This window comes from Salvelinus sp. IW2-2015, linkage group LG6.2 (assembly GCF_002910315.2).
Source record: "Salvelinus sp. IW2-2015 linkage group LG6.2, ASM291031v2, whole genome shotgun sequence".
In the NCBI taxonomy this organism is placed as follows: Eukaryota; Metazoa; Chordata; class Actinopteri; order Salmoniformes; family Salmonidae; genus Salvelinus; species Salvelinus sp. IW2-2015.
In genome coordinates, this window is record NC_036846.1 from 1,457,720 (window position 1) to 1,480,351 (window position 22,632).

The window sequence follows — 22,632 nt, forward strand, 5'->3', positions numbered from 1 at the left end:
TTAGATTTGTGTGTATTAGGTGTGTATTAGTTGTTGGGGAATTGTTAGATTACTTGTTAGATATTACTGCACCGTTGGAACTAGAAGCACAAGCATTTCGCTACACTTKCATTAACATCTGCTACCCATGTGTATGTGACAAATAAAATTTGATTMGATTTGATAACAAAATGTGGRAAAAGTAATGGGGTCTGTATTCTTTCCAAAAGGCACTGTATGTAGATATAAGGTGTTTATTAGAATAGAACCATCTATTGTCTTACAATATATACCATTTAGAGAAATCTCAAGTGATATGACACGGGGCACTGCTTCCACATTCCAGTCCTAGGCTCTTCTAGATATTTGAATACTTSACACACATAGCTGATAATCACGCTTCACTTCTAATTGAGCACATTCACCTCGCAGATTCAAGGCAGTCCTGGTTGCGGAAATGAAAAGATTGAACGCAGAACACCTCAAATGAAATAGGAAACAGCGTTATTCTGCTTTTCTGGGTCTTTTTWAAATCTGTACTATGGAATGGTAAGCAATGCAGAGGTAAAGTCAACATGCTGAAGGCCTACTTCGCACAGTGTTATGGGCCACACCCGCAGCTATCTACTAGGCCTACAGTGATCAAATTGTAAAATCCAAGATTCTGTTGACACACCAAAGTTAACCAACAGTATCACTCAGATATGCTCAGTTTTGAAACAGCAACCAGACACCACCTTAACTCAACAGTGACAAATGACTCACGGTTGGTTCAACAAGTCTAGACACAAAGAGAAACCTTAACTGTCATGGGGTAAAAGAGTGCTTTACAGAAATGTCAGTATTAGAGCCTTCAAAGCTTGTGCATTTCACAACAAAACAAAATGAGAGCTATGATTGGTGTCATTTCAGCCAATTAGATACAGTTGAAGTCRGAAGTTTACATACACTTAGGTTGGAGTCATTAAAACTCATTTTCAACCACTCCACAAATGTATTGTTAACAAACTATAGTTTTGRCAAGTCAGTTAGGACAGATACTTTGTGCATGACAAGTAATTTTTCCAACAATTGTTTAGACAGATTATTTAACTTATAATTCCCTGTATAAATTCCAGTGGGTCTGAAGTTTACATTCACTAAATTGACTGTGCCTTTAAACAGCTTGGAAAATTCCAGAAAATGATGTCATGGCTTTAGAAGCGTCTAATAGGCTAATTGACATCATTTGAGTCAATTGGAGGTGTACCTGTGGMTGTATTTCAAGGCCTACCTTCACACTCAGTGCCTCTTTGCTTGACATCATGGGAAAATCAAAAGAAATCAGCCAAGACCTCAGAGTAAAAATTGTAGACCTCCACAAGTCTGGTTCATCCTTGGAAGCAATTTCCAAACGCCTGAAGGTACCACGTTCATCTGTACAAACAATARTACGCAAGCATAAACACMATGGGACCACGCARCCRTCATACCGCTCAGGAAGGAGACGCGYTCTGTCTCCTAGAGATGAACGTACTTTGGTGCGAAAAGTGCAAATCAATCCCAGAACAACAGCAAAGRACCTTGTGAACATACTGGAGGAAACAGGTACAAAAGTATCTATATCCACAGTAAAACTAGTCCTCTATTGACATAACCTGAAAGGCCGCTCAGCAAGGAAGAAGCCACTGGTYCAAAACCGCCATAAAAAAGCCAGACTACGGTTTGCAACTGCACATGGGGACAAAGATCGTACTTTTTGGAGAAATGTCCTCTGGTCTGATGAAACAAAAATAGAACTGTTTGGCCATAATGACCATTGTTATGTTTGGAGGAAAAAGGGGGAGGCTTGCAAGCCGAAGAACACCATCCCAACCGTGAAGCACGGGGTGGCAGCATCATGTTGTGGGGGTGATTTGCTGCAGGAGGGACTGGTGCACTTCTTAAAATAGATGGCACCATGAGGAAAGAAAATTGTGGATATATTGAAGCAACATCTCAAGACATCAGTCAGGAAGTTAAAGCTYGGTAGCAAATGGGTCTTCCAAATCGACAATGACCCAAAGCGTACTTCCAAAGTTGTGGCAAAATGGCTTAAGGACAACAAAKTYAAGGTATTGGAGTGGCCATCACAAAGCCCTGACCTCAATCCTATAGAAAATGTGTGGGCAGAACTGAAAAAGCATGTGAGCAAGGAGGCCTACAAACCTGACTCAGTTACACCAGCTTTGTCAGGAGGAATGGTCCAAAATTCACCCAACTTATTGTGGGAAGCTTGTGAAAGGCTACCTGAAACGTTTGACCAAAGTTAAACAATTTAAAGGGAATTCTACCAAATACTAATTTATTTGAGTGTATGTAAACTTCTGAACCACTGGAAATGAGATGAAAGAAATAAAAGCTGAAATAAATCACTCTACTATTATTCTGACATTTCACATTCTTAAAATAAAGTGGTGATCCTAACTGACCCAAGACAGGGAAACTTTACTAGGATTAAATGTCAGGAATTGTGAAAAACKGAGTTTAAGAGTTTAAATGTATTTGGCTACGGTGTATGTAAACGTCCGACTTCAGCTGTATGTGAAACGAATGAAAAATGTGTCTGATCTAAACTAAGATTAATTTCGGAATACCAATGACCGCAAAATTGAGGTTGATCTCATTGTGAATTGTCACATGTGCCTGGGGTATACTCATTACGGAAACCGTTTAGGGACCAAACAGAGCAAAATTTGAGTTTCTATTGGACAAATTCAGGTAGGGCCTTTCCCGTTTTGTTCCGTTTGGCATAATAAATACACCTCAGGCAGTGGCAGTTCAAACCCATTTAGAAGTGGGTTGACAAATTAGCAGTTGTGACTCACGCAGCCTACTGTAGATACATGTCTGACAGAGGTGTAAATGAGAGGGTCTATCTTAACCATGACCCACTTCGCATCTAGTCAAACAGGTTTGAAGAGACGGGAAAATACTGCCCTGATTCTAGGATAAGTGAGTTAACATTGTAGAGCATTTTACTCTCCACAGAGGCATTTCTTAGTAGGCCTGTTGCAGGAAAGAGAGTTCACTGGGGACTAAAGTATATGAACCTGCGGTGCAGTCAAGTGCTCTTGTCCCTGTGAGGCAGTAGAACAGTCCTATATAAGCCATTTTACATATTACCCTCTCCTTCGAAAAGCTTCCTCACTCACAGTTCCACCTGTCAACTGGTACACTTCCCCAGCATCCTACCCGAGAGAGCACCAGAATGATCCCACCAATGTAGGGAGCGAGAACAGCTGATTGGGGSCCAGAGGTGAGAGCTCTATTCCCTGTATCAGGAAAGCCTGGGCCTTGGGTAAAGGCAGTACAACACTCATTACATTAGGCTACTAACTCAGCACTGTGATGACTTGGCACCATACCTACCTAATGAGTGGGCCCAGGAGTAGTAGATGCAAGAAGAGGACCAGGGGGCGGTCTCTTCCCAAGTCTCTATGAATGAATGTCAGCGCCAATTGAGTCAATACAGCGGGCACCAACATGAAGGTGATGGTCAACCCCATCCAGGTGTCGTCATCGCTCTTGTGGTACATGTTGCAAAGCACAGCTGCGCAGACAAACTCAGCGCAATACAACAAAGTGGCCAACACCACGCTGAAAGGGGGTTGAATGTTACTGTGGTTTACAACCAACATGACTCCGTTTTCAGAGGGGGATTCCTGGTGGAATTGCTCGACGTCCGAGATGTTTACGACTGGCTCGCCCTCTTCTTCCATGGCTCAATGACTAAAACAACGTCAGACAATGGAGACCTACAGGGCTGACGAACGGCTCAAAGAAAAGTGTAGTTTCCAAGTGTTTGCCAAGTGTCAGATTGTATCCTTATCCAGCAACAATGTATCGACTGCTTCAAACAAAGCAGTTCAGTTTGTTATCATTCATGAATGTATCAAGTTTGTTAGACAACGTCTTCAATGTTTGTTGCGGTAGGTCCTGTCCTTTCGCCCACTTTCCACACACAACAAGAATAACTCCTTTGTGTATCAATAGCCTATATTACGTGGCATTGCCACCCGTGGCCACAATACAAAATAAACAAAATAAACCACCACCCATATAGTATCTCTAGGGTAGTCTTCCAAATCGAATCCAGTGGTTGTCGAATACGAGTCATACTCCCACAATCTCAAAGATCGGCAAATACATTTTCCAGCGCAAATCAAAAGTCATGCCGCTGATGTCTGCCTGCAAATGATGGGCTCAGTACCCACATTTACTTGTTGCAAAGCAACGTCGACTGTTGTACCATAATCAAAACTGAAACAATCCATTCGCTGTAGAGTCCCATTGAAAATTTAAGGAAATGCAAAAGTGAATGTTTTTGTTTGCTCCTCCACTGAACAAGAAAGCAGGTGTGTCTGAACATGCTATTGCTGCTAACTTCACACCTATGCGAAGCTAGCAGCAATAACGATTAGCCACACTAATGGAATCTGCCTTCAAAATAAAAGTTCACAATTGAAAGTGGTGCAAGTGGATAAAAATTGTGGAATTATTACATATTTGGACTAGATAATGTTCCAACGTTGTTATATAAATTCAACAAAATACAACAATTAGTTAATTTGACCAACAACAAAAAAGGTCAGTTGAAATTGCACTGTGGATGTGTTAGAATTCAGAATTGCTTTGGGGTCAAAGTTATATTTCACTGTACAATCTTACCTATGGATTGTGGATCCATGAAATGGTGTGTCAGCAGTGATGGAAAAAGTACCCAATTGTCATACTTGAGTAAAAGTAAAGATATCTTAATAGAAAATGACTCAGGTTAAAGTTACCTAGTAAAATACTTGAGTAAAAGTCTAAAAGTATTTGGTTTTAAATATACTTAAGTATCAAAAGTAAATGTAATTGCTAAAATACACTTAAGTATCAAAAGTAAAAGTATAAATCATTTCAAATTCCATATATTAAGCAAACCAGATGGCAYCATATTTTTATTTAAACAATTTTAATGATAGCCAGAGGCACACTCCAACACTCAGACATAATTTACAAACAAAGCATTTGTGTTTAGTGAGTTCGTCAGATCAGAGGCAGTAGGGATGACCAGGGATGTTCTCTTGATAAGTGTGTAAATTGGACCATTTTCCTGTCCTGCTAAGCATTCGAAATTTAATGAGTACCTTTTGGGTGTCAGGGAAAATGTATGGAGTAAAAAGTACATTATTTTCTTCAGGAATGTAGTGAAGTAAAAGTATAAGTAGTCAAAAATAAAGTACAGTACAGATACCCCAAAAACCTACTTATGTAGTACTTCAAAGCATTTTTACTTAAGTGCTTTACACCACTGTGTATCAGCTTACTCAGTGACACCCATAGAACAATAAAAATAAAAAAATGTAATAAAATGTATGCACTCTACTGTAAGTCGCTCTGGATAAGAGCGTCTGCTAAATGACTAAAATGTAAATGTAAACACACATGTGAAGAGTTAACACAAATGTTAGCCTTGATACTCTTATTAGGGGACTTTGTGGTAAATCACCTCCCAGTCAGCCTATTGTGCGTATTTACATTCATGTTTCACTGTACAGCCTTACGTATGGATTGTGGATCCATGAAATATTATTGTCAATATGCGTAAATAGGCTGAATAGTGAGGGCAATTGCCACAGTTAAAGTTCCCTAATTAGAGCTACAATGCTAATATTTGTGTCAACTCTTCACAGTTATGTTCTGTGGGTGTCACTGAGTAGACTGATACCCCAATTCCATGGATCCACAATCCATAGGTAAAACTGAACATTGCAATATGAATGTTCAATGCACATTGTAGGTTGACTGGTGAACTAGCGTGTCTCAGTTCACACTGGTGTCAAAGACCTGCAATAAGATCTACGAGGCTAATATTTGTGTAAACTCTTCATAGTTGTGTTGAGTAGACTGATACACAATTTCATGGATCCACAATCCATATGTAAGGCTCTACAGTGAGATATGAATGCCAAAAACGCACAATAGGCTGACTGGGGAGGTGATTTACCACAAAGTCCCCTAATAGATTTAATTAGGATCCCCATTAGCCGACGCCAATTGCGACAGCAAACCTAATAAGAGCTACGACACTAATATTTTGGTAAACTCTTCACAGTTATGTTCTGTGTGTGTCACTGAGTATGCTGATACGCCATTTCATGGAGACACAATCCATAGGTAAGGCTGTACAGTGAAATATAAGTATGCATCCCAAAAAATTCTGAAGTCAAATAAATACACAGTGCAATTTCAGCTGTCTTTTATTTATTTTGGGGGGTCAAATTAGCTAATTATTGTATTTTGTTGAATTTATATAACAACATCCCAACCTTGATCTAGTACAAATGGCATCACTTTCAATGGGTCACGTTCAATTGGGAACTTTTAATTTGAAGGCGAACCGCAAATGCCACAATTGTGGTTAACCGTTATTGTGGCTAGCTTCACATAGGTCTTGGAGGGTGAACGCTACCTCCCACTGCTCCTGGGTCCTGAGCCTTTTTCTACGCGTACTGCGTGCAGCTGTGTGCATGTCATCGAGAGTGCATGCTTGTAACCTATTTATACTTGACTATTTTCAATAAGAGTGCCATCACTGTTTTGGATCCAAAAAAACTATAACGAAAGCCCCAATGGTAATGTGGGGATATCACAAAAGCACAGAATAGAAAAAAGTAGACATCTTGGGCAATTACTTTCAGAAGGTTATTGAAGCAGGTGGGGCTACTACAAATCATGACAGCTTAGAAACACTACTACAGCCAGCTATATACAGTACATCTCAATCTTCTCTCTCTCTCAGTGCCTGTGTGTTGTGTAGGGCAGGAGCACAGATAGATCAGTTGTCCTGTTTCCCTTTTTAGGCTATCACACCACCACTAGGACAGACTTGGCCCTGTTACAGCACCAGAGCTATGTGGAACGCTGCTATGTCAACATGTGCTGTGGGAAGGCCAGGCTAGCTCATGCCCCAAAATTGAGGATTTGTATTTCCGTGACTTGACACAGTGTTGCATTTGGTTTACATTTACATTTGGTACTACATTTTAGTAAACAAATGACCAGCTACATCACATCCTTTAGAATGAATGGAACCTAGTGAAACGGTTTTCTGTTTGCTCGGGCTACTGTGCAAACAGGGATTATTAGAATTGGTGCTAGGCCTATGAGAGGGATCCCATCTGCTTCCTTTTGCTTTTGCTCAGTGCAAATGTGGTTCCTTTAATGTAATGTTGACTTCAATCTGGCCAGTCATTTCAAACTGTCGCTAAGCTTGAAATAAGATGTTGTGCCCATCAACAGAGTACTTAAAATACAGACTGTTATGTAGATTGTGTTAAAAACATTCGTTTGGATGATAAATCTATCTCATTTTTGAATTCGTATTATGATCCCAGGGCTCTGTTTTCCATATGAAAGCCCTAACCCAGATTAAACATTCATGTTTTTCCAGAGCAGTACAATAATAGCTCAAAGGCACAATGTTAACCATAGCTCAGCCCAAAATGAAAATCACTCCCCCGGTGTAACCAGATGGGTCCCAGACAGGCAGTGATGTGGGCGCTGCATTGTGAATGTCTGCTGGAGGCCCTCCTATTATTAATTAATGTGAGTGGCGAGACAGCGCTGCGGGTCAGTGGCTGCAAACCGTAGTGGTTGTTTACTTTCTGGAAGGAAGGCGGCAATGTAGAACTAAGGCCCTGTCATTAGTGGCCTAGCAGGTCTTTAGGACCCCACCCTGTATGTACACACATACTCCCTAATCCGTCATTGAACAAAAAGCTGAAGACATTTTTTGCTCGTTTCAAATCAGTTTGAAACATTAAGTCCAACAGTCATCAGAGGCATATAGATGTTCAATTGTGTACTATTCCGTAGTAACATTCTGTAGCCCTAGTTAATAGATAATTCTAAACGAAAGCAGAGCAACTTCAGAGGGAACATAACCCTCAGACATAAATTCAGCTGTCAGGTCTCTCAGAAATGTTAGGTACGTGGGGCCATGGGTATATGAGGCAGGGCATAAGGACGTTGTGCTAAGCCTTTGCTGCTGCTTCTGCTGCTGTGTATGTGTGTGTGTGTGTGTGTGTGTGTGTGTGTGTGTTGTGTGCGTGTATGTGCATGTGTGTGTGTGTGTATGTGTGTCTATGTGTGTGTCATTGCCAGCTGACGCAGTGGTCAGAGCCTCGGATGAGTCTAGTCAGCAGATGAAGCCCATGCCTGATTGGACACTGGGGTAATGACTTAACGAGATGAAGGATGTACACAAAGGGCAGTTCCAGGATATGTTATCCTTTTTATGGGAAACAGTTAAAGTAAGCAAATCTCTCAGATTTTACTTTGTATTTTCCATACTGACTGTACTGGGACTAACTGTTTATAAAATTACCATTTTCTTTTATACATTAGTATTGTTGTGGGTCGTTAAGAAGGTTCGCTTGGGGATTTTTTTTTTGTCATGAGTAGACAGACTGCAGGGCAAATTCTTTCCTCCCTATGTCAGCTCTTGTTTAGCAAAACCACACACCGTGACGTAATCACAGCCCCATTATGTGAATGGTTCCATAGAAATTGAGGCCATCTAGTGGCCATTGTAATAATGTATTAACTTGTAAAGATGTTATAATGTTACAAGGCAGCAATAATAGCCATACAAATGAAACATACTTACATTTGCCTCATACTGCATGTTTATCCTGTTTGATTTCCATCAGTGTAAAGATACCATCTCTCTATCCACTCACTATGGACATCACAAGAGATCATAGGTCAAATTGAACTCAATTAAATGTGAGGGGATGCTGGTAGTACCAGTAATCTGGATTTCTCTCTTCCATTGTTAAAGGAGGGGCATGTATCACTACTAGATGTAAAAAAAAATCACATCATGAGACATCTTTGTTAAAATTGGCCATGAGCAAGTTTCCTGATCTGGCCAAGCTAAATCACAATGCAGTCAAAAACGTGATTAATTTTATAAATATTTCCACAGTATGTGGTTGGAATAATATTGTGAAATTGTGAAAATTATCATAATACCCTTTTAGCATAAGAGCTGTTTGAAAAGACAGCCTGAATTTCCAGCATGTTTTGCTGGGATGGAGTTTTGGCATGCCAGGTGAGATCACCAATGGCGTAAATGTGTTAATAGACCAATAAGAAAGAGAGTTCCAAACCTCTCTGCCAATTACAGCTAGTTCTCAGATTTCCCCTACCCACTCAGAATAAATCCAGAAAGTCCTTGCAAAATTCTTGCTTGAGAAATGTATCTTTACTAAGAATCTATTTTTGTTCATTTTAACTCTTTTAATTGAAAACAATCACAGTAAGGTGCTTAATTGTTACCCAGAAATGATTTGATATTTAGATAAAAACGGCTGCATTGGACCTTTACTGTAGAGCAACCTATCCGGTTGAAGGCAGATCTAACAAACACCCGAATGATTGGTGGATAGGTTACCACTGTGTTTCCCAGGTTGCACCACCTACATGAGGTGACCACAGGATTAGTGGAATTATTGAGCCCTGATTAGTTATCTGGTACATACAAGATGCCACAAGAGAAACACACTCAAACAAACGTATGGACATTGACATCCTACTGTAAGTATGCTGAGATTTTATTTTATTTATATTCTATCTATCATTTCACGTGGCTTCTATTTTCATAGATTTACCCCTGAGAACAGTGGTGAAAGTGATCTATTTGTGGGATTAAACAAGTAACATGAACGACTTTATGAGTGAACAATGCTGTGTGTGAATTGGATATTTTGTCATGGACTAATACAGCTTTGCATAATTTATATGATGGGCAATGCATTTAGGCTGTTGCACATTGTTTACATTAAAAGGTTGTACACGTGGTTATCACTGTTAACTAATAAAGCACACTCTGTTGTCTTCAGATTCAACCATATCAATATTCATCATTGCAGTCAGTGACGTGTTTTATTGCCGTCAGAGTTTACTTTTTACTTTAGTCTGACAACGTGCTTAATTAATTAAATTTGTATAGAGACAAAAATATTTATTATATAAATAATTCACCTGACACCCGAAACCGTATCAATAAGAAATATGAATATTGAAAATATATTCTGTAGGTCAGGGATCATCAATTTTGGGACGATTTTTTTCTTGCGCGGATGGTCGAGGGGCCGAGAAACATAAATTCACTCAGAATAACTGATGAATTTCCGAATGTGCAACACCCGTTGAATATGACCGGTGTCAGTACAACGTCGGCCAATTTGTTTTATTCAATTGTTGCCAGCAGCACAGTTACAGTCACCACAACGCTCTAGATATCATGAAATCAGCCTAACCAGTTCTGCTAGGGCGAGTAAAATGACAGAGTGAGTTGTTCTTTCATTTGTGACTGGAAGTAGCTAGCCAACTTTAGCCAGTTAGCTTGGGTGCTTGACTGCAGTTGTGACCAAACGTTTGGATCAAACCTACTGTGACTCTGAACGCCTCGAGAGTGAAACGCTCTGAATTTAAGAACGGACAATCTGACAGCGCTCTGAATCTACGAACGCCAGAGAGCACTGAATTTATGAACACACCCACAATTACACATCATTTGTAGACTGCAAATTGACCACAGATATAATACTTAACTAAAACATAATTTCAAACTATGCTCACATTTGTGTACAATCACATCTCTCTATTATGCGTGGGAATACTTGGGAACAGATTTCCAAAATTAGATTGTATATACAGTTGAAGTTTACATACACTTAGGTTGGAGTCATTAAAACTCATTTTTCAACCACTCCACAAATTTCTTGCTACAAACTAAAGTTTTGGAAAGTCGGTTAGGACATCTACTTTGTGCATGACACAAGTAATTTTTCCAACAATTGTTTACAGAGATTATTTCACTTATAAATCAAAGTATCACAATTTCAGTGGGTCAGAAGTTTACATACACTAAGTTGACTGTGCCTTTAAACAGCTTGGAAAATTCCAGAAAATGATGTAATGGCTTTAGAAGCTTCTGGTAGGCTAATTGACATCATTTGAGTCAATTGGAGGTGTACCTGTGGATGTATTTGAAGGCCTACCTTCAAACTCAGTGCCTCTTTGCTTGACAGCATGGGGAAAATCAAAAGAAATCAGCCAAGACTTCAGAAAAAAATGTGTAGAGTCTGGTTCATCCTTGGGAGCAATTTCCAAACGCCTGAAGGTACCACATTCATCTGTACAAACAATAGTACGCAAGTATAAACACCATGGGACCACGCAGCCGTCATACCGCTCAGGAAGGATATGCGTTCTGTCTCCTAGAGATGAACGTACTTTGGTGTGAAAAGTGCAAATCAATCCCAGAACAACAGCAAATGACCTTGTGAACATACTGGAGGAAACAGGTACAAAAGTATTTATATCCACAGTAAAACTAGTCCTACATCGACATAACCTGGAATGCTGCTCAGCAAAGAAGAACCCACTGGTCCAAAACCGCCATAAAAAAGGCAGACTACGGTTTGCAACTGCACATGGGAACAAAGATCGTACTTTTTGGAGAAATGTCCTCTGGTCTGATGAAACAAAAATAGAACTGTTTGGCCATAATGACCATCGATATGTTTGGAGGAAAAAGGGGGGCTTGCAAGCCGAAGAACACCATCCCAACGGTGAAGGACGGGGGTGGCAGCATCTTGTTGTAGGGGTGCTTTGCTGCAGGAGGGACTAGTGCACTTCACAAAATAGATGGCACCATGAGGAAAGAAAATTATGTGGATATATTGAAGCAACATCTCAAGACATCAGTCAGGAAGTTAAAGTTTGGTTGCAAATGGGTCTTCCAAATGGACAATGACCCCAAGCATACTTCCAAAGTTGTGGCAAAATGGCTTAAGGACAACAAAGTCAAGGTATTGGAGTGGCCATCACAAAGCTCTGACCTAAATCCTATAGAAGATTTGTGGGCAGAACTGAAAAAGTGTGTGCGAGCAAGGAGGCCTACAAACCTGACTCAGTTACACCAGCTCTGTCAGGAGGAATGGGCCAAAATTCACCCAACTTATTGTTGGAAGCTTGTGGAAGGCTACCCAAAACGTTTGACCCAAGTTAAACAATTTAAAAGCAATGCTACCAAATACTAATTGAGTGTATGTAAACTTCTGACYCATTGGGAATGTGATGAAAGAAATAAAAGCTAAAATAAATCATTCTCTCTACTATTATTCTGACATTTCACATTCTTAAAATAAAGTGGTGATCCTAACTGACCTAAGACAGGGAATTTTTACTAGGATTAAATGTCAGGAATTGTGAAAAACTGAGTTTAAATGTATTTGGCTAAGGTGTATGTAAACTTCCGACTTCAACTGTGTGTGTGTGTGTGTGTTTTATTTATTTTTTAAACAAATTCGGCCCGCATTCCGACAGTTGGATAACCCTGCTGTAGTTTGAAGTCTTGTTGATAGTTTATGCTCTACCTGACTAGTCTGGGTTTAGGCAGCTTATGGAGATTGAGCAGATGCAGAGGGCAGAGAGCTGAGGCCTGCTGGATTTATTTAGCACACCTCAGATGGACAGACACTCACACACCTGCTGTTTGTGTAGAACCAGACCTTGGCAGACTACACACAGGTACAAAGATTTGTCAGACAACTGGTACGCTACCGTGTCTTAATGTAATCAGACTGTGCCAGCCAGGTCAGCCACATAGTTCCATAACACGTAGTTGAGAGTCTATATACATTTATGCTGTTCATTGTAAAACAATAAAACAAACCCCATGGTGGAAACCGATGGACTAGTTTATGGATAGTTTATGGGGATAGCAAAAAGGATATACAGTAAGCAGGTAATACCCAGACCCAATGAATAGTGTATCCCGAAAGGGATAGGAATGCACTGTTGGTACAAACAATGTTACCTAGTTTAACCAGGTACTATAACCCATACTCTTAGAAAAAAGGGTTCCAAAAGGGTTCTTTGGCTGTCCCCATAGAAGAACCCTTTTTGTTTCCAGGGAGAATCCTTTTTGGTTCCATGTAGAACCCTCTGTGGAAAGGGTCCTAATGGAACTCAAAATGGTTCTACCTGGAACCAAAATGGTTCTACCCGGAACCAAAAATAGTTTTTCAAAGGGTTCCCCTATGGGGACAGCTGAAGAACCATTTTACGTTCTACAAAGAGTATTCTTTTCTAAGAGTGCAGTTTATATAGTCACACAGATAATACTAACCTTTGTCAAAAATATTTCAAACAGTAAAGAAATGATCGACTTTTACATTAAGATCTAAATGGCTCTGAAGTCTTCAGGGGTTTATTGGCCCTGACCCCGATCACCTGACAGTAGCCTTTGTTACCTCAGCTGACTTAGCACCGGTCGTTCTGTAAGTCTATAATTTGCACGTCGACCCTGTGTCATAATGAGCTCTTCTTTCAGGTGGGGACTGAGGAGAAGATGGTGGCCGCTGTGCTCACCTTGTTCTGTTTCACCACAACTGAACATGTTCAACCTGATAACCAACTGCTGCAGCTGGGTCTCCAAGATCCAGCAACCCATCAGGTAAGAATTACTTTCTTTCAAATGGATTAACACAATCCCTCAGTCACTTGCGATTACAAATACTCTGACTTAAATTGCTCCATATGCTAACTCCAGCCCCATATCTTGTATTTTCACACAGGAAAGTCAATGTACTCGTGGTCGGTCTTGATAAAGCAGGAAAAACATCCACTGTCAGGGGGATGTTAAGAGGTAATGTAACAGTGACTTCAATACAAAATAATTAACAGGAACCATGCAGTAGACATTACACATAAATCTGCGTATGGCTGACTGAGGTCCTCTTGTAACTATTCTTGCTGTCTGCAGTGCCCCCGGTGGACGTGGGTCCAACACATGGGTGTGTCCGCACGGAGCTGAGAGTGGAGAACTTCCTGGTCACCCTGCTGGACATTAGTGGGGCCCCGGAGGTGCGGGGGTCCTGGAGAGATCTCTATGGGGAGGTCCATGGGTTCATCTTTGTGGTGGACTCCAGTGACCGGCAGAGGATTAAAGAGGTCAAGGAACTTCTGACGGACCTGCTGAAGCAGCCTAGAGTGGCAGGAAAACCACTACTGGTGTATGGACTAATTCTTAAATCAAGTTTGAGTTCATGTGAATAGAATACTTGATCAACCTTAAAATAAAAAGTAAAGCTATATTTGTTATATTTATAGCTTATAAGTATGTTATACAATATTCTATGAGATGTATATGACAAAGTGACAGATAATCTATACTACCTAGTTTAAAACCTTAGTGTTGCCATGGTACAGTGGGCAAGGAAGGACAGTAACGAAACTGATTAGTGCTTTCAGTGTAGTTTTTTTCCTTTTTTGAATCCACTGAATAAACTGTGTTGTGTTTTAGGCTGGCCAACAAGCAAGACAAGATGAATGCCCTGCTGGGAAGTGAGATAATTGAGCTCCTGTCTCTGGAGAGACTGGTGAACCAGAGCCGTTCTCTGTGCCACATTGTGAGTCTAGTTCTCACACACACCACTCTCCACACAGCCAGACAGAAGAGCTAGACAGACAGCCAGACAGCCAGACAGAGGAGCCAGACATAAGATCCAGACAGACAGCCAGACATAAGATCCAGACAGACAGACAAACTGACAGCCAGGCAAACAGACAGCCAGATGATGTTTATTATGTTCAAGAGACAGATACATAGACAGACAGAAATCCATGTAGGCTACATAGATTTGATTATGTTGTGCCTTTTCGCTCTAGGAGCCTTGCTCAGCCTTAATAGACCTGCGGAGGTGGACAGACAGGAAGACGCTGCGGGGTCTTCGCTGGCTTCTGCGTGCTGTCAATCTGGATTACCCAGAACTCTGTTCTCGCATAATCAGGGACATCAGGGACAGGAGACCTCTAGCACCAGACGAGAGGGACAGGCGTGGGAAGATAGAGAGGAGCCGCAAGCCAAAAGAGGAAAGGTAAGAGCGACCATAACTATCCCAATTGGCACAAACTGGTTGAATCAACGTTGTTTCAATGTAATTTGTCAACGTATTGTGACGTGGATTTAAAAAAAGTTATCAATCGAAACTGTTGCTTTGAGTGTGAAATTTCAGGTTACAATACAATTTTCAAGATAGACACACCCTGTATAAAATATGTTGAATTTGTACCGTTGAAACAATTTCAGAACTTCAACGTCATATACACTATTTAAAAAAAATAGCAGCACCTCCTACTGGAGAGTTCATCTAAAGCTATTCATTTAGTTTCCCATCCAGGATTTTAACTAAGCCCACCTTTGATATTTGTCACTGACTACTACCAATGTGCTATCGTGAGAATGATCATTGAGAGATCCCTTAATAACTAAATATATTCACTGTTGCTATTGAAGTCATTCCAAAGGGTAGGTTTAACAGAGCAAATTAAATGAAACCATACTTATTAGGTAAAATATCATCAATTATACTATTTAAGCCTATATAGCATTTGCAAAGTCATCAACAGCTATTGTTAAATATTTTATTAAACAATAGCTCAAAGATTTTATTTATGATTTTTTGGTTTTACAATACAAAACATATAAATACAAATGACAACATACAGACTTACACAAACATCCACAACATCTCCCCTGCCCAGACCCACCTGCTCACACCACCATCTCCAGTGGCCGTATCACTCTCCGCCACATGGCCTCAAACTGCACCATTTTGTTTCTCTCCGTCGCCCACGCACTTTCAACATTTAGATAATAAAGCATTTGACCTTTCCATTGTGTTAACGATGGACGAGTGCTAGATTTCCAGACAAGTAAACAAATTATATGTTGGATTCACATCTCTAAATAAACCAAAAATACAAGTTAAATAATAGGATTAAGCCAGTGGGTCATATGAAATTATCCAAGCATATCCTTTAAATGTTGACATTTGGTTACAATGTCAACCAAACACAATTCAACAATCTTTTTGTAGTACAGTAAATAGCCTAAAGTAAAGGCTATTTTACAAACTAATGTAACCTTATTTATTCAACCTTAAAATGAGTCACACTTCCATGGACAAACTTTGAGGTTACTGGAACTATAAATGTCTTCTTATGTAATCATAGAAAGCGTGCAAGTTCAAGATAGCATGCAAAGCTCGCTGGTCTGTGGAGATCTTCACAATTGCTGTAATAATCTGCGCAGAATCTTGAACGGCATTGATCACTTGCACTATGTACTTTTAATGTCATCTCAACTGCCATCCATTTGGTTCTGCTATTAGATAAAGCACAGTGATAACCCATTAAGTTGTTGTATAAATACAAAATGTATGACATTGTATTTCCATTTGAACTTTGTTGTTCTTTTAGATGGTTGAAAGCATAGTGATAACACATTGGGAATTCAACAAACGTCTGTCTGTCTATTTGAGTCGGTGAATAAAGGTTGAAATCTCATCGATCAACTTCTCAACCAGTTATTATCCACATTTCCACGTTGAAATGACATGGTGTGCCCAGTGGGATGTGCCTTCAGTTAGACAGAATATCATCTGTCTTGGCCAATGTGTTAATATTGCATTCACAGAATATGTATCCATGAACTACTTCAAAGACATGGCCCATGTTAGCTAAAGCATCATGGCATGGACCCTTTCTCATGCGAAATGTCTATGTGTAGAATCCGTGCCAGCAAAAATGACCTTCGTAAAGTACAAAGCCCTCAAGAAAAGGACCTAAGACCCAAGACCCCCTCACTACAACCCATTCGAAACATATTGAAAAAGGTAAAGACATTGAAATGTACAAATCAACTGATAATCTTTAGTTGTAGATCCACTTGATCTTGATAAGATTCCAATTGATTATTTGTAGTGAAACAATCTACTCGTTTGAGTACATCTGGAGATGCACTTTCATTTTCATTGCTGGAATATGTGAACTGAAAAGCCTTGTTTATTGTAGGAGAGCACTCTGAAAAAGAGGCTTCATAAAAAGAAGAAACAACAGGTGAAGATTAAGGACACAGATGAGAAAAGCGAAGGAGAGAATGCGGAGGAGGAGGAGGGGGAGGAAGGTAGCACAGAGGCAGACCCAGAACACAATGTGCGGAAAGAGAAGGCCAACAGTCCCCTAATACCTCCGAAACGAAGGAAGCTGAAACGTAAAGCCAAAGTGAAGGAAGAGACCCAAGACCTCCCAGAATCAGTTGACAACGAAGACAAAGACAACTCAAATAAAGGTAGCTGTGCTCCTCAAACAACACTTCAATCCGTCTCCAATGTCTTGGAGCATGTTTTATGATTTATTAAGAGGTTACAACATGTTATTAGTACCTTTGAATATTGAAATGTGCATCTGAGTTGATAACGTTCACATTTTCTCATCTGTTGATAAAGGGGACAAGAAGAAGAAGAAGAAGAAGAAAGTGGTGAAAGTGAAAAAGAACAGGATCAACTCTGAGAAGATGCCAGGAGCATACTCCCAGCCAGTTGACCTCTCCGCGACCTTTGGTGAGCCCCCAGTCTCTCCTTTTTAACTCACACTGAAATGCAACGCAAAAAAATGAGACTTTGTCTGAGATATGTGATTTCCCTGTTTCTTGATAGATCTTTACCGAAAAGCCATTTTGGCTCTGAAAGAGCGACATAATCAGGGCCAGTGAGAGGAGAAGGCTGAGCGAGAGTCCTGTGTCCAGTGTGTGACGACGCAGTCTGCTATCCTGGCAAGGGCAGCACTCCAGTGATTTATGAACACGCTGAGATACCTTAGTGACTCACCCCCAGCCTCTTCCCTACAAACCACCCAGACCGCTACCTGACTGACTGACTGATTGACAGAGGGAGACATGTCCTGCCTGCAACTCCTCCACAACCTCCTTGTCCATTCTATTACCTCACATTTCTAACGTATGGATTACAACTGGAGTTTTCAACGGCTTTTGAAGGACAATTTCAAAATGCTTGATAGATGTTTTTCTTAGCTGCTACTGTGTAGGTACTGCAAAGCCAATGCACCCCCTTGAGAAATGTGTGTTTATTTTATCTCACCAAAATATGTTATATGAAAGATGTATTTATTAGTGGTTATTTAATTATGTGCAGTAAAAGTAAACAGTTGTTTACAAACATGATCAATGTACTGGCCAAAATATTTTAATCCCTCCTCATAAATATGAATAGAGTTTATCTGTTTATATTGTAATTTTGATGGAAAAAGTGACATGCTTTTGTAATGTTTGTTTGCTTTTTATATGACTGTTTGAAAAATGTCTCACAGACCCTGTTTTTCAACAACAACAACATGGTCAGTGAAAGGAAAATAGAATTTTAAGAGATAACACCACCAGGTCAATTTTGAAGAAAGAACAAATACAAAACTGAAATGTACAATAAACAATCACGTGCTTCCTTTACAATGTACCATATGCCTTGAAGTGTGCTTGTGTTTGTTCACCTTGAAGATGATAATGCTCTGTTGCTTGACCCAGATTCAAAACAGTCCAAACAATAGGTCAAGCGCCGAACTAATAGTCAGCCATATGTAACCATGTTTCCTATTTCATTCGGTGTTAGCTATTATTTACTTATGCATGCTGGAAAAGAAACTCTGATTAAAAAAGGTTTTCTTGTTGGACTATGTTCAAATAATATCCATTCGTAATTTTTGTAATTATATTACATATAAACTGATAATATATCTTGGTATGGGCTCCATAATTGGGCATTTGGACCTTGGATCCTGTGTACAATTTAACTTTCGCCATTTTTGTCGCTCTTCGAGAAGCCCACCCCCCTCAGCATCTTCACAGGAGAGAATACATTACAGCCAGTTGTTTCAGTGAATAGGCCTGCACTAAATAGCGGCCGCGCGGAGACACACAGGTTGGTGGGTGGACCGGGACACACAACACTGAAGATGGCTTCACCGAGGACGATAACAATTGTGGCCCTCTCTTTTGCTCTTGGCCTTTTTTTCGTCTTCATGGGCACTATAAAGCTCACACCAAGATTAAGCAAGGATGCTTACAGTGAGATGGTAAGTAAACCTTTAGCAACAAACCGCATCTGCAGCTGGAAGCGAAAGCCATTGTTCTGGCCATATATACGCTCTCAGGCTCTAATGTGCTGTTCGCTGCTGACCCACATTTGGATCATGAAATAAAATAGCATATTATATCTAACATACATATGATTTGATTGTATGTTTTGTTTCAATCGTGGGAATGAATTTAAGAAAGCAAGCAAGAACATGATGGTACCTGCTGCATTATTATATATAGCCTATAATAGGCAAAATTATTTATTGAAGTCTGACGATAGAAAAACATGACTTTTGTGACAGAAAACAAAATATTACCATTCGGCATTTCAGATAAGCCCACATAATTGAAATCGAATGAATTGGCTACAGGCTACAGGCTAAATAGGCCTGTTTGTTTGAAATAAAATAAGACTAGGATATGGGCTAACAGTAGCCTACACATATGTTCAGTAGTGTTTTATGGCGAATTATTTGTTATTATTAGCCAAATATGACATAAAAACGGCATTTGAAGGTACATTTTAGCCTAGGCAGCGCATTCGAACAAATTCTACAGTCAAATTCTGGGATTCACTAGCCGACCAGTCGATTAAACTCTTTACGATGGAGTTGAGCGGCGACTACTGTGGGCGGTCTGGAGCTCCGACATCACGACATTGTTCTGTGTAATTGCGAGCTATTCTTTGGGTTCTAAAATCAGTCGTTTTTGTTAAAAACATCCTTTTACGTGTTGTCGGAGCTCCAGTCCGCCGACACTAGCCCCCACTCAACTCCATTGCAAATCGTGGAGTTCAGTTAAATCAGCTAGGGGTGCACCTGCCGGTGTGGGGCTGATGTTGAGTCTCTCCCTACCAATGATGTTAATGCTCACCTGTGCTCTTCTCGTCATTCATATATGTTCTAATATAATTCTTATTCTATGGCGAATAGGCCCCTTCATTAGCCTATATTTTGGTCATTGAGTATTATTATTTATTTTTGTACTTTTTACCCCATTTTCTCCCCAATTTAGTGATATCCAATTGGTAGTTACAGTCTTGTCCCAGTACGGACTAGGGAGAGGCGAAGGTCGAGAGCCATGTGTCCTCCAAAACCTGATGCCGCCAACCCGCACGGCTTCTTGACACACTGCTCGCTTAACCAGGAAGCCAGCCGCACCAATGTGCATCCGATCTGGAAACCTTGTCAGCGTGCATGTGCCCGGCCCACCACAGGAGTCGCTAGAGCGCGATGGGGCAAGGACATCCCGGCCAGCCAAACCCTCCCCTAACCCGGACGAAGCTGGGCCAATTGTGTGCCGCCTCATGGGTCTCCCGGTCGTGGCCGGCTGCGAAACAGCCCGGGATCGAACCCGGATCTGTAGTGATACCTCTAGCACTGCGATGCAGTGCCTTAGACCGCTGCACTACTCGGGAGGCCCCAACGATTTAATCTTTTAAGTAATAGGCCGATATCAAGGACAGTGGTTTTGGTGGTGCTTGCATAGGCTACTTACAAGTATAACTCTTAAACCCTATAGTTAGACTATTTTGTGAAAAACAACAGAAAAACATCTGTCAGTGTCAGTGGCGATTTTAGCATGTACATCTTGGTGGGGCAACCTCAACGACAACAAAACAATGTTTAGATGCATGCCAGCAAAGCCACTACACAACACTTAACAAAACATGAATTGCACTATAACGTAACAAACGGTGCCCACAAACTGTTAGGGCCTACATAAATCTGTCCCAACAGCAGAGCTTTCTTTTCAGCACCATGGAGTAAATCCTTACCACTGCTACACCTGGCTATCAGCGGAGCTTCATCTGGCAGCGAAACAGTTCATTCAGCCTCATTTGCTTTCTTTAAAAAAACATAGCTGATATGGCTGACTTCCTTAAACAAATGTGGTTTCTACTGACAATTGAGATGTACAAACTATGGCATAAGTGGACGACAGGCGGATAAGAGGCAATGCGTAGAGCGGATAAGAGGCAATGCGTAATTTCTATTAAGACATTAAATGTATCGTCTCACTCCAACTTTTGATGTAGAACTGGAACTTCCTTACATGTTCTACAAATCGGAGAAAGTATATACTGTGGCCTATAGTATACCACTAGTAATGAGCAAGTTCTCTCTTTGATATCTATGAAAATGAATGCTGAAATGTTCTCTCTCACGTTTTTTCTTTAGAAAAGGGCATACAAAAGCTACGCAAAGGCCTTGCCAGGTCTAAAGAAGATGGGTATCAGTTCGGTGCTGCTCCGTAAGATCATTGGCTCACTAGAGGTGGGCTGTGGTGTGGTTCTGACGTTGGTGCCAGGGAGACCCAAGGATGTGGCTAACTTCCTGCTCTTGCTGGTCATGCTGGCGGTCCTTTTCTTCCACCAGCTAGTAGGAGACCCCCTGAAACGATACGCTCATGCTCTGGTCTTTGGCATTCTGCTCACCTGCCGACTGCTCATTGCCCGCCAGAGTGAGGACCGGCCTGAGAGGGAGGAGAGCAGGGAAGAACACATCAATGTTCAGGAAAAGAACAAAGTCAAGCAGTCCTAATCCAGCCCAATCGTCTAGTCTGGGCAGAGCAACAGCTAAATGGAACCTTGTGCGTTTCTTTGGATTGTAGCAATTCTGATTCAAAAGAAACACAGTCGCTATTAACAAGTGATATTTTTATGTTTCTTTTTGACACAAATACTAATTTGAGTGACTTTGTTGGCTTTGAGACTGCTAATGTTTTCCGCTATTGAAGATTGGTACTTTTCTATTTTTTATTAGCTAGGAAGCTAATGATATCCCTTGAATTCAATTGTTATTTTACAACAATTAAGCATGGTTCATATTAAATGGTTAAAAATGAACTCATATCCTACCACCACTGTTCAAGATATATTGTTGGTGAACATTGACTCACATTTATTTAAATATAATACACAGTATCACATATTTCTATTGGTATTAGTAAAACAAKAATAATTTCATTGAATTCAGATTACTTTCGTTAAAGCTTTTACCTGTTGATTCGATTTTCTTGTAAGTATTCCTATGCATGAAAATGTACCCCTTTTCGCCAAGGACAAATTGAACGGTCAAATGACAAGTCTTTCGCTCATCACAAATTGATGAATCACTTTGTTGAACCCAACACTTTTGTTCAAGAACTCATATGGAGGAGAGACCTATAGGAAGGCATATTGCTAGCAATTATGTACATACATAATATGTCTATGGTTGCTAGCCTAGTGCTGTCTCTATGTCTCTGGAACATAGTCAATAGTCCAGCTACTTTGTCAAATGACATGTCCAATAAAGGACTTGATATTTGTCTCTTAATAAAGGACTGTCTCTCTTTACATCCAGTGACAACAAAGGCTTATGTTTATCTGTGAGTCTATTTTGTGCTTGGATTTTATAACAGTATTCTGTTGAATTACTATATTAGATAAGTATTCGTATGAGTATTAACATTACCACTGGATCCTTCTTGTAATGTAAATGTATTTGATTAATATATAAGTGGTGCTACCTTCAGTAATGATGAGTWGATAAAGGGACGTTTTAGTCAGATGAGCAGTTGGTCTTTAACATTCACAATAATTCTGTAAAACAAGATGAGATAAATAAAAAAATGTACAAGCGGATCTCCAA

At 40.3% G+C, this 22,632-nt stretch overlaps 3 protein-coding genes across 5 annotated transcripts in view; 2 read left to right on the top strand and 1 right to left on the bottom strand.

The window, feature by feature from the left end:
- The window catches only part of xkrx (XK related X-linked), an 18,577-nt gene extending 14,858 nt beyond the window's left edge, over positions 1–3,719 (bottom strand). The window contains exon 1 of the mRNA XM_023989817.2: positions 3,370–3,719. Within this exon, the coding sequence (XP_023845585.1) occupies positions 3,370–3,719 (350 nt within the window). The remainder of the gene's footprint in view (positions 1–3,369) is intronic.
- A 28-nt stretch (positions 3,720–3,747) lies between these two features.
- Positions 3,748–18,377, top strand: arl13a (ADP-ribosylation factor-like 13A). 3 transcript variants are annotated; one of them, XM_023989813.2, is made up of 10 exons: positions 3,748–3,929; positions 13,397–13,519; positions 13,641–13,711; positions 13,829–14,078; positions 14,369–14,474; positions 14,734–14,942; positions 16,637–16,742; positions 16,921–17,197; positions 17,355–17,468; positions 17,565–18,377. In XM_023989813.2, exons 1-10 carry the CDS (start codon positions 3,748–3,750, stop codon positions 17,618–17,620), a joined length of 1,494 nt encoding a protein of 497 aa, XP_023845581.1. In that variant the 3' UTR covers positions 17,621–18,377. The 3 variants fall into 3 exon arrangements, with proteins under 3 accessions (XP_023845581.1, XP_023845583.1, XP_023845584.1); XM_023989815.2 differs by lacking the exon at positions 3,748–3,929 and adding an exon at positions 8,075–8,300; XM_023989816.2 differs by lacking the exon at positions 3,748–3,929 and adding an exon at positions 8,897–9,588.
- A 369-nt stretch (positions 18,378–18,746) lies between these two features.
- Positions 18,747–22,632, top strand: tmem35 (transmembrane protein 35). Its single transcript, XM_023989818.2, has 2 exons — positions 18,747–18,993; positions 21,178–22,632. The coding sequence occupies exons 1-2, from the start codon at positions 18,874–18,876 to the stop codon at positions 21,538–21,540; spliced, it is 483 nt and encodes a 160-aa protein (XP_023845586.1). The 5' UTR covers positions 18,747–18,873; the 3' UTR covers positions 21,541–22,632.